This window comes from Chiloscyllium plagiosum, chromosome 15, assembly GCF_004010195.1.
Source record: "Chiloscyllium plagiosum isolate BGI_BamShark_2017 chromosome 15, ASM401019v2, whole genome shotgun sequence".
In the NCBI taxonomy this organism is placed as follows: Eukaryota; Metazoa; Chordata; class Chondrichthyes; order Orectolobiformes; family Hemiscylliidae; genus Chiloscyllium; species Chiloscyllium plagiosum.
The window spans coordinates 42,042,688-42,055,554 of record NC_057724.1 but is presented as its reverse complement, the minus strand read 5'-3'; the positions used below and the strand labels follow the sequence as shown (position 1 = coordinate 42,055,554).

The 12,867-nt window shown below is 40.0% G+C and overlaps 1 protein-coding gene across 2 annotated transcripts in view; it reads right to left on the bottom strand.

Annotated features, from left to right (window-relative positions):
• med12 (mediator complex subunit 12) overlaps positions 1-12,867 on the bottom strand; it is a 198,696-nt gene that overhangs the window by 146,034 nt on the left and 39,795 nt on the right. For both annotated transcript variants that reach the window (XM_043704778.1, XM_043704779.1), the window contains exons 10-11: positions 6,881-7,017; positions 4,626-4,757 (exon numbers count right to left, since the gene is read on the bottom strand). In XM_043704778.1, coding sequence (XP_043560713.1) covers positions 4,626-4,757; positions 6,881-7,017 — 269 coding nt within the window. The remainder of the gene's footprint in view (positions 1-4,625; positions 4,758-6,880; positions 7,018-12,867) is intronic.

The window sequence follows — 12,867 nt, the reverse complement described above, 5'->3', positions numbered from 1 at the left end:
AGGTGGGGGAAGGGGAAATGAGGAAGCTGGTGAAATCCACATTGATGCCCTGAAATAGAAAGTACAGCCACAAAGGCCAGCTAAAGGTCAGCCTGTTCCACGTGTCACCATTAGCTGGGAAATGGATACCTGAGTTTTGGTTGCTGTTTTGACAACAATTCAAATACAACCAAAGTGTTTAAATAACGCTCAGGATACCAGAAGCCAAGGGAATGTGAATATTATTGTTTGGACACCTGGAAAGCAATCGATTATGAGAATTATTGTATCATGGGAAGTATATAAACCTAGCATTTTGAAACTAGAGGGAAAGCCACTGCCACCCAACAGCAGAGTAACAGCTGTAGACCAGGAGTGCTAACTGGCCATCTTAAACACTTTCTATCAAAGATACATGTCCATGTAAAAGCTGCTTACAATAAAAAAAAACATGACCCAGGGAGATCAGCAGCTGGAAGAGTGAACACAATGGGGAAGGTGGATTCTGTGTGGTCTTGAGATTGTAATGTTTAATATGTGGGTTGTTGGACTAGCATTTTTTACAGAGTTGCAGTCAGATAGTAAGTAGCTCAGCAAAAAAAGGGGCTTGTATTTGTGAATAGGTGTTGTTTAGTATTCACTATTAAAGTTAAGAAACTAACTTGTTATTTCTTGTTTAAATAGTGGAATGTAGGAGATCTGTGTCACTCGTATTTTAACCGATTATAAGCTGAGGTGAGCTTTTCTGGGTGTTTCGTTTTAATTAACAGAGGGGTTCAACTCCACCTTGTAAATGTCCACCCACGCTCACCGCATTTCCCTGCAGTTGGCCCGTATCCTTCCAGTCCTTTCATATCCACATATTTATCCAAATGCTTTTGAAATGTTGTTAATGTACCCTCCCCCCAACTACATCTTCTGGCAGCTCAACGACGTACCGTCCTCTGTGTAAAGAAGTGGCCCCTCAGGTTCCCTTTTATTCCTTCCCCTTTAACCTTAAACTGATCCCATCTAATCCTCCATTTTCGACATCTTGGAAAGAGAAATAGAGCATTAACCCAATCCATACCCCTTGTGATCTTATACAGCTCTATAAGGACTCCCTCAGTCTCCTACAAGCTAAAGAAAATGTCCTAGCTTGTCCAAACTCTCCCTATAACTCAGACCATTGGGTCCTGGCAACGTCTTTCTAAATTTCTTCTGCACTCTTTCAAATTTAATAGCATCCTCCCGATAGCAAGGTGACAAAACTGAACACAATACTCCAAGTGCGTCCTTCCCAAAGTGCTGTGTAACTGCAACACAAATTCCCAACGTCTAAACTTAATATCCTGCCTGATGAAGGCCAATGTGCCAAAAGCCTTCTTCACTGCCCTATTTGCCTGTGACCCCACTCTTAGAGAACCGTGTGCTCCTGAACACCAAGGTCTCTCTGCCCACTGCACCCCTTAAGACCCTCCCATTCACCATGGAACTCCTACCTTGATTTGAGTTTCCAAAATGCAAGACCCCACACTTCTATATTAAATTCTATTTGCCATTTCTAGGTCCACTTTGTAGGGGGTGGTGTAATTTTTAAATCATTAACTGCTGTATTAAGCACATAGTAAGTACAAAGCCACCATTTTAGTCTTCTCTACCTTGTAGTAAGCAGAGCAGACACTCCCCCAGATTTTCATGAATGGAACAATGGACACAGCTTTCCTCGTGGCTGAGGGACCGCCCACAACCACGGCTGTACGTTATCATCCATATAAGGGAGAAGCGGGGAACTCGAACACTGATTGGCTGGGTGAATAACCAAATAATCTCATCCATCAGGAGGACAGTGGGGAACTTTCACACTCATTGGCTGAGACAGTAGAAGGCCCCGCCCACTCCTACATGTATATAACGTGCGGGGATTACAATCTGTGTGTGTGCCTCGTGGGAAGCCATTGAGGTAACACCCGGTTCTGCAGAATTGAATAAATAGTTTTGGACGAACTCCTCCATGTCTTTGTTCTTGGGAAGGGAAGCAGAGTGCCTGATGGGGGGTCGCAGAGTCCCCTAGCTTGCACATTGTTAATGAAAGAAACCTAGTTAACAGTTTTTTTTAGTTATCTGGAGCTAACATAGATAAAGTGGATAATTGGTGAGATTGCTAATTGAACAAACATTTAGATATAATGTTATGACTATTATATTAATGGAAGTAGAGAAGACAATGCATTTCTCTGATCTCAGTTGTAATAACATTACCAGAAACATAGCCTGCTGAGTTCTACCAGAACACATAAGCAATTTGCTGCTTTACTAGAAGTTACCAGAATTTATGGGTGGAATTTTCTCAGCCCTTGAACAACAAGGGCAATGAGGAGACAGTTGGAAAAATACAGCAAGAATAAAAAAAAAATACATTCTCGACGTCGATAAAACAAAATCCAATTTTCTGTTTAACATTTCAACAGTTAGATGAGGATCTTGCTAGTGAGTGGTGAGGAGCCAATTTGCACATACAAATGTTGTGTAATTACTTAATCGCACCATATTAACATACAGGTTGCTGTTTTCCAAGGCAGTGGAGAGAGAGATTAGATGGCCTCACTTCTGATATGCAAGTCAGAACGGTAACTGATGACTGCAGCTCACCAGCATCCTCTCCAGGTATCCATCGTAGCCAGCATTCCTTAACATCTCGGGGTATGCTCCCGGGAAAGGGGACTCCTGCACACTTCATCGACAGTGGTTGATGTCATCAAAGCACCAGGCGCATCACATCCTTATGACATATCTCAGACCAACTTATAATACATTTCACCTCCTCATTACCGCACTTTGGATCTTACATTGGATTTTACGTTGCAATTCTGCTGCCAGGTCACTTTGCACGCAGGGGCAGACAACCAGCTCCTGCATTGATGTAGAGTACATCCCAGGGCTCTTAGATTGCTTTCTTAGCACTCTCTCACTTGTACCTACTTGGACATTCAGAACATCTCTGCATCTCTGTCTTTTTGCACATTCAGAATTTACAGATTCACTGTGGTCCTGGCTTGCTATTCCTCTTAGCAAAGATAAACACCAGGCACCTTATCATGTTTCTTTGCAATGAATGGGTAAGGGGTAGCCATCTTGCTGTATGGCACCATGCTACATCAATATCACACCTGCACCATGTGCTAACAGCTTATGTGGTAAACACACTGCATGTAATTCAACTAAATGGCCTTAACCACAGTCAGTCGTGGGAGTTTGTGTATTGTATGTTAAGGATGGGGAGGGTTATCAGGGGCCATTGATGTGGTGGGAAAGTTGGGTACGTGAAATATGAGATTTGGAGGTAGCTTGTTGTGATGTAGAAGTTACAATTAACTTACAATGGTGAGAGACAATGGACGTGCGTGGCACAAGGTATGAAAGGATGGGTTCGTGATAATGGATGGTCACCGACATCACCCCCACCCTCCTCTAGCTTATCTCTCCACGCTTCAGGCTCTCTGCCTTTATTCCTGATGAAGGGCTTTTGCCCGAAACGTCGATTTCGAAGCTTTTCGGATGCTGCCTGAATTGCTGTGCTCTTCCAGCACCACTGATCCAGAATCCCTCTTAAGTGCCTCAATTGATCCTGCCACCAACAGAAACTCAAGGAATATACTCCAGAGCCTAACCAACCGCTATTCAAAAGTTTTTTTGTCACGTTTCCATTGGTCCTTTTTGGCAATTACCTTAAACTTGCGGGTTCTTGTCTCAATCCATCTACCTGTCCAGACCACTCATGATTTTCTAACCTGCCATCAAATCTCCTATCATCAATTCCCTCCTTCAAGGAAAACTGTCAAAATGTCTACAAATTATCAACATAACTGAACTTCCTAATCTCAGCAATCATTTCCATGAATCTTTTCCGCACTCACTCTAATGCCTTCTCATACTTCTTAAAGTGTAGCACCCAGAAATGAGTATAAATGCTCCAATTGAGGCTGAGGCAATGTTCCATACAAGTTTAAAATAACATTTTTGCTTTTATACACTATACCTCTATTAACAAAGCCCAGTAGAGCCTATTCTTTCTTATCAGCTCTCTCTTGCCATCTTCAATGCTTTATGCATAGGTGTATAAACATATAAAAATATAAGTATCTAAACATTAATATTTCTAATATCTAAATATACAATATCAAATATCTAAACATAAATGTGCAAATATGTAAAATAAATATTAACATACAACTAGGTTCGTCTGCTCTTACACCCATTTAGCAATTTACTTTATATTCTGTGATCTTTCTATCAAAATAAATCACTTTATAATATTCAGCATTAAATTTCACCTGCTACTTGTCGATCCATTCCAATAACATATCTGTTCTTCTGAAGTACTGCAATATCTTGTGATTATTCAAATATTGCATCACTTGCAAATTTTGAAATTATACTAAGGTCTCAGTCATTAATATACATCAAGGCCCTGAAGGGCACAAATATTAATCTGTAAAGAACTCCAGTGCAACCACTCTCCTTGTAAAAAAAAATTACTTCTACTATGAATTTTTCCTTGCTCGATTCCACAACCAACCAAAATCTTGTGATTCAACAATCCTGCCCCTTAAACATTTAACGACTGAAATTCGATCTACATGGTTCAGCTCAACTGAAGTATTTACCTCAGCTTCAATTTCAGCTTGCCTCTTCTCCAGCAGCTTTGCCACCACCATGGCTCGGTGCCTGCCTGAACGCTTGTAGCTCACTGCCCATTCACACAGCAACGTCATAACAGCATCATCATCTGGTAATATCTGGACAGGGAAAAAGAATAAATACAGAGTAAATTGGACAACTAATTGCCTGGAAAAACAAAATACTTCAAAGTATGATCCCATTTCTCTTCAACTTGGAAAACTTAAAAATGTAGTAAAATCGAGAATATGAACTTAATGAACTAGAAACCATAGCATGTCTACTACGTCACACTGTCCAAAATGTGCAAATAGTTTTAAAATTTAAAACAAATGTTAGAAAACTTTGCACGATGGTTACATGAGCAAATGAATAACATTATGCTGTGTCATACCAACTCAAATTTCAAAGTTCAATTCACAATCAGTGCAGATATAGAAGTACTCGGCTGGGCAGCACTGTGATGCAGGGTGATCTACAAATGCACTGATTCCAAGTGTATACATATACAATGGATTAAGTATACAGAGGAACCTCGATTATCCGAAGGACACAGGCGAGGAGTATTTCACTCGGTTAATGAAATTCTGGATAACTGAATGCCAGATAACATAGTTTAGCCAAGCATCGGGACCTTGTGATCCTGCCGAATAATCTGATATTCGGATAACTGAATGCCAGATAATCAAGTTTCCTCTGTATACAAGATACAGCAGAAGTACTCTCCATTGGTTAATATAATCTGCTAACCATGCTGTTGCATTCAAAGAACCCTGGCAAAAATTTGTACCTGAAAAGGAGAAACAAACATTCCAATTCAATCTTGTGATCAGAATTCCTCTCAAATCCACAAAGTGAATGATTCAAAACTTAGTTAGAAGTAACAGTAAAAGTAGCTAGTAAGTTTTAACAAACAACATATCCACAAATCATGACAGATGACCTCAGAAGTGATTTGTGAAAGAAGAGCCACATGTTCAATATTACGTCAACATCAACTTTCAACAGCAGTGAGCATTCTCAAAAGTTATCACATTCATGAAAACGAAATCACATGCTTTTCTGAAAACAAAATAATATTTCGTGACCACATCATCACAAAAAGATATCTGATCCCAAAGAAAATTGCATTTGGTTAGTAATAATAAAATAATAAATATTCACATTAGCTGTGAATTTTCATCCTGCTCAAAATGAATGCATAAATATTTTCTATTTTGAGCAACCAGCATCAACCGTAAACTTTTGACAGGTTAGCTTTGGCTTTGTTGATACAAAGTAAGGTTTACTCTTCTCTGCTTCAACAATCAACCTCAACCTTGAATGTGAAAACACATTCTTCCTCTGCTCTGTTGTAACACAGTGAAATTTCCAACACAATTCTATTTTTTTCCTGAAAGCAGGCCAATAAATTAGAGGATTAGAAGAATTTGAAGATACCACAAACACAAAATCTAAAATAAAAACAAAAAATGGACAAATCTGTCAGCATCTGAAAGTACTTTTTAAAAAGTTGAATACTGCTGAATACATCCTTTATCCTATTGGTCCATGTCCATTTAGAACCTCATATGGACTACCAAACTTCATTTCAGGTGAATTGTTATGATATGAAGCAGCACATCAGACTTTCATTTCATCAAATTCAAGGCTAAATTCCAATCCAGACCGCCATGATGAAGGCGACTATCTAACCTGATATTAAAAGAAAACGAGCTTCTACAGTTGCTTTATCTTCAATTTTTTGTGAATGAACCATCGAGCTCAGAATCACAGCACAGAGAAGTCATTTGGGTATTGCGTTTGTGCTGACTCTGCAGGAGCAACTTAACTAGTCTCAGTCTTCTGAGTTTTAAATGAATCAATTCATTGATAGCTAGTGGAACTACCATAGTAACAAAAGTTAACAATAAATCTTCAATTTTTGATGCATTTGATATGCTACAATTCCATTTTGCATCTCTTCTGAGTAAAGGGTGGACAAATCAGCTAGCTTTCCAACTGTCCACTGACACCTATCAAAACATGTTCGCAATTATCTGCTCCTCTGAAAGTCCAATAATTAGATACTAATTCCATCCATGAAAAGTGGCCACATGAGGCAAGGACGACTGCTGGAAATGATGAATTTTGATCCTAAAAAGGAAACGCCATTATTCAAAAAAAAAATTTAAAACCAGGTCGCAAAGTTTCCTAAATGCAACAATACATCAAATACTTTTAGAGAATCCATGAAACTTACCTCATGGCCATCTTTGTTCTGCCCTGATCCAAATATCCTGTTGTACAAGGAATCCAATGAGTTATTAAAATCTGATTTTTCGAAACTGTGGCTGTCAAGCACCTCCAGCGTATGTAATACACGACCAATAGTAAAACCTGCACAAATGGGATCAGTGCAGTGAGACTTACAAACATATTATTTTCAACATAAATGAAACAATATTTCATCTGCTTAATTTATATTAAGTATAATCAAAACATTTTTTTTGCTTCACAGCCTTCATTGCTAAGTCACGATGTACCATATAAAATGAAGAACTAGAAAAATAATCATTTTTGGTCAGGTTGGCCTACTTGTTACTCCATCTCCCCAGTAACGTCAGCAGTTGTTAAGTGCCCTCTGAAATAGTCAATGAAGCCATGGATGCATCATCATAAAGTATAAAAATAGGATCTAAAAAAGATGGATGACCTAACACTGACCTAGTCACCAGAAACTACAAGGACAAGTGCCGTGTCAACACTGGAAAGAGCTCCTTATTAACATTTAGGTGTTTGAAGCATAATGGCTACAGAGCAGCATTTCCAGTTTTTTTTTGTTAACAGTGCACTGACCTCTCAGGTCTGCGCGAGCAGCAACTTCCAGAATCAGAAGTCAATGCCACAATTAGGGTACCAACATCAATGACTACCCACAGAACCTTGATGCACCTTGGTGGGATTGTTGTCACAGTCCAGTCAAGAAAGAAACTAACATTCTCTGTAAGGTATGATTTCTTTCAAATGACCATGCCCAGACACCACCATCACCACCTTTGGATATGTCCTGTCCCATTGGCGGGACAGATTCACCAGAGGTGAGGGAGCTTCTTAGAGAGTCCTCAGCATCAACTCCCAACCACATAAAGTCTCATGGTAGTATTTCAAAAAAGAGCAAGAAGATGTCCCGTCTGTTAGCAGCAGTAGTTTCACATCAGCAGGTAAATCATGTATCAGTGGATAGTGCTGGAATCTCCTGGGGTCCTACTCAAAAAACAATTTTTCATTTTGATTGCCATGCAAAGATAGAGAGCAGGCTCAAAGAAGGGCAGGACTGGATGTTAAATATTCTTGGGAAGAGAGTATCGAGAAATGATAGTACAGGAAAGAAATGAGGAATGAAGACATTTTTCATTCATGAGAACATTTTTGCACTGGTAAAAGATGATGCACTAGTGGTTCAAGGACATAATGCTTCCAGAGCTAAGGAAAAAGTATACAATTGCTTGCGTGATGCAGTCTATAAATCATCTACCAGTGGGGCAGCTGTAGAGATACAAACTTGAAAGGAAATTGCTGAGTGATGTTGACACTATAAAGTGGTTATAGTTGTGTACTCCAACTAGACGAAATGCAGACTGAGACAGTAGCATTAAGGGCAGAGAGGGGAAAATCTTCTTAAACTGTGTTCAGGCAACTTTCCTTAATCAATTTGCATCCATTTCAACTTGGAAGAATACATCCCTGTCTTTCGGAATGGAGGTGGGCTAGGTTGTTCAAGGATTAGTAGAGGAACATTTGGAGACACTGATCACTGTGTCAGAAGGCTCAGGACAACGATAGAAAAGAACAATTAGCAATACAGAGTAAGAATAATCATGGGTTGGTGGTGGTGGTAATGAGGGTTCATTTCAATGGGGCAAGAAAGGAGCTGGGCCAAAACCACTAGAAAAAAGATTGCAGATGAACAAACGGTTGCCTTCAAAGAGGAATTGGCACAACTACAGTCCCAAGTGATGTTCCCTCAAAAAAAAGGAGTAAAGAAATTCAGACTTCTCTGGATGACAAAGGAAGTAGAAATTAAGTTAGAGAAGAAAATGAGTGTTTATCACAGGCAGCAAGTAGAAAATACAACTAAAATACAGAAGTTTCAAAGGGCAGATAAAGTTGCATATTAGAGAAGCAAAGAAGAATTATGAGAAAAGACTGCCGATCAATATAAAGTGAAATACCAAAGGCTTTTACAGACACATCAATAGTACAAGAATGATGAAAAGAGTAGGGCCTTTTAGGACTAAGAAAGTCAGTTTACACACGGAGGCAAGCGGCAAAGCAGAACTGTTAACTTAACATTTTGCTTCTGTCTTTACCAGAGGTAGATGCGACCCAGACCAAGGTAACACAGGAGGAACTTGCATCATAGAAGGGTTCAAAATTGATCAGAAGAAAGTGTTGGATAGACTGTTGGTAATTAAAATTGACAAGTCACTGGGACCCGATAAGATGTATCTACGAATATTGAAGAAAGAGTGGAAATCGTAGGGATGCTGGCCAAAATCTCAGTCCTCCATAAATTTATGGGAGGAGGCAGGTTCCTGGAGAATTGCAGACATTATACCTTTGGTTGTAAGGTTAAGTTCACCGATTACAAATCAGTCAGCTAAATGCCTCATGCAAAAACTTCTAGAAATGATTGTTCATGACAGAATTCATCGTTACATGGAAAAAAATGTGGGTTGTTTAGGAAGTGCAAGCAAGAAAGCATATTCAAATAAGAAAATCATATTTCATCAACTTGCGAAAGTTTTCTGAACAGAAAAGGTCACTCATTTTAATGTTGTTGATTGGTGTGCATTGACTTTCAAAAGGCATTCAATGCAAGATCACATAATAGACTTTTGAGAGAAGTTAAGATTATGAAACAAAAGGGACTATAGTAATACAGGTACAAACATGCTCAGATAGAAAACAGACAGTAATGCCAACTGATATTTTCCAAGTTGGAGGCAAGTTTTTAATGAAATTCCCCAGCGGTTGGTATTGATGAGCAGTGAGCAACTTCCAAGTTAGCAATATCACAAACCTTTATGATAGATTTGTTAATTTAAAACTTTGAAGCAATATAAACCGAGAGAAAAGATGTAGAACTCTGAAAGGATGCTGCTAAGTTGGCAGAATGAGCAGATGGAAGACAGATGAAGTACATTGCAAATAGTGGTGAAGTGATGCACTTTGGTAGGGAGGACATGGAGAGACAATAGAAAAAAGCGGGTACAATGCATAAAGGGATGCAGGAGCAAATGTGCCTTGAATACTGAGGTGACAGATTGAAAGTATAGTTAACAAAGCATATAGTATTGAGAGCTTGATTAATATGGTATAAAGTACAAGAGCAAAAGAGGTTATCATGAACTTAAGATTATTGTTAGAGATCTGTTGGAATATTAGATTCAGTTCTGGGAAGGGGGGGGGTTATGGTTGCACCACTCTACACACTACAGAAGGGATATGAATGCATTGGAAAGAATGCAAGAGAAATTAACAAAAATGTACCAGGAATGAGAGACTTCAGCTATGAGGTGAGAATGCAGAAGGTGGAACCATTATCCTTAGAGTGATCCGATAGAAGTTTTCAAATCCTCAAGACCTCTGGATAGAGAAGGGAGAAAATGTTTCCTCTCACAAAGGATTAGCAGACGTCATGAGAGAAAAACACTTTACAGATGATCAGTGCCCAAGTCTGGAACGCACCACCTGGAAGTGTATGGAGGCAGAGTCAATTGAGACATTCAAGATTAGATTGTTATTTAAATAGAAAGTATGCAGGGTTTTAGAGAAAAGACAGGAGAATGTTACTAAAGCCTAATGGAGAGCTGGACCAAATGACCGTTCTGCACTATAACAATCCCATGATTTAGTACAGCTCCATGCTGAACATCATTTGGAAGGAGCACCAAAGATGGCAAGAGAACAGAATACATTCTGGAGGTCTTTAATGAACAAGAGAAGTCAGGAGTACCATTACTGACAAGCTGGTTGAGTCCTAAAGGGCACAGCAGCTAGCTCTGGCCTGCAAAAGGTGGTGAAGGAACCAACAAGAGGAAAGACGTTACTTACCTCTCCAATATACCACAATATATCAATGTGTCGAACATGTACCTTTCTAAACTAGCATTGGTACAATAACTACTTCACATTCCTTGGGGATGGGAGAGAATGAATTCCCATCTTTAGGATGGGCATACTATATATTGGGCTGCTTGACACTACCACTGTGCTAAATGGAATGGATTTCAAACAGATCAAGCAATTTGAAACTGGGCATCCATGAAGGACTGTGGGCCATCAGCAGAACTGTACTCAACTACAATCTGTAAACACAAGACTCAGCAAGACCCCTATTCCACCATTACTATCAAACAAAGGAGACCATCCTCAATTTAATGAGGAGTTTAGGAAGGTTTGCGAGAGGATCAGAGATACCTAAAAGGGAGATTTCAAACTTACAAAAACACAACATGGGATAACAAATGGTAGAATGCCTGATGAACAGCTTATGCCTGAAACGGCGACTCTCCTGCTCCTTGGATACTGCCTGACCTGCTGTGCTTTTCCAGTGCCACAATTTTTGACTCAGCATCAACATCAACCAGGCAATGCCAAATATTGCTCAGGTACATCCTGCACACGAGAACTCCAGCCAATTACCATGCTTTCAGACTACTTTTGAAAATTAAAGTGATGGAAGGTCATCAACAGTGCCATTAAACAGCATTTATTCAGCAACAGCCAGCTGACGTAAAATATGATTTCTACCATAGCCATTCAACTCCTGATCACATTATACCCTATTGCAAATGGACAAAAGAGTTGAACTTTAGATTTGAGATGACAGTGATTATCCTTGACATTAAGGCAGCATTTGACTGAGTATAGTTTCAACGAACCTTGCAAGTCTGGAGAGTTGGGAATCGGGGGAATACTCTTCACTAAAGTCATACCTAACACAAAGGAAGATGGTAACATTTGTTGAAGATCAATCTTTTCAGCAGCAACTCACAGCAGTAGTTCCTCAGTGTCATGCCCAGCCTGAAGTATTTTCATCATCAATGGTCTTCACTCCATCATTACGTCAGAAATAGGAATCTTTGCTCATGTTTGCGCAATGTTTAACAACATTCACGACACCTCAGATAGTAAAGCAGCCAGCATCAATATGCAGCAAAACTTGGGATAACATCCACGTTTGATTTGTGGCAAGTAAACGTTCTGCCACATAATCAAAAAGTGTGGGTCTGGAAAAGCACAACTGGTCAGGCAGCACCCAATAGTCAATGTCTTGAACATAAGCTCTTCCCTTTCTGCCACATAATGTCAGGCAAAGGTCACCTTCAACAAAGACAAAATCTAACCATTTCCTCTTGGCATTCAATGGCATTACCAGGGCTGAATTCTCCCATGACTAAATCCTGGGGCTTACCATTCACCAGAAACTGAACTGAACTAACCAAGTAAATATTGCGGCTGAAAGAGCAGATCAGAGATTAGGAATTCTATGTTAAGTAACTCACCTCCTATTTCTCCACTGCTTGTCCACTATCTTCAAGTCACCAAGTCAGAAACGTAACGGAATACTATCCACTTGCTTGCATGACTTCAGCTCCAACAATACTAGAATCTCAAAACCAGCAGGACAAAGCAGCTCACTTGACTGTCATCTCACCCAACTTCAAGATTACCTTTTCTTCCATCATACAATTACAGTAGTATGCAACATCTATAAAATGCACTGCAACACAAAGCTTCCTCCAACAGAACTTTCAGGACAATGGGCATTAGACATATCTAAATACCATGGGAGAAAGTGAGGTCTGCAGATGCTGGAGATCAGAGCTGGAAATGTGTTGCTGGAAAAGCGCAGCAGGTCAGGCAGCATCCAGGGAACAGGAGAATCGACGTTTCGGGCATAAGCCCTTCTTCAGGAATGAGGAAAGTTTGTCCAGCAGGCTAAGATAAAAGATAGGGAGGAGGGACTTGGGGGAGGGGCGGCGGAAATGTGATAGGTGGAAAGAGGTCAAGGTGTGATAGGTGGAAAGAGCTATTATCCATCAGCTCTTGTGGAAAGAGGTCAAGGTGAGGGTGAAAGGTCAGACTGGGGTGGGGGCGGAGAGGGCGGGAAGAAGATTGCAGGTTAGGAAGGCAGTGCTGAGTTCGATGGATTTGACTGAGACAAGGTAGGGGGAGGGG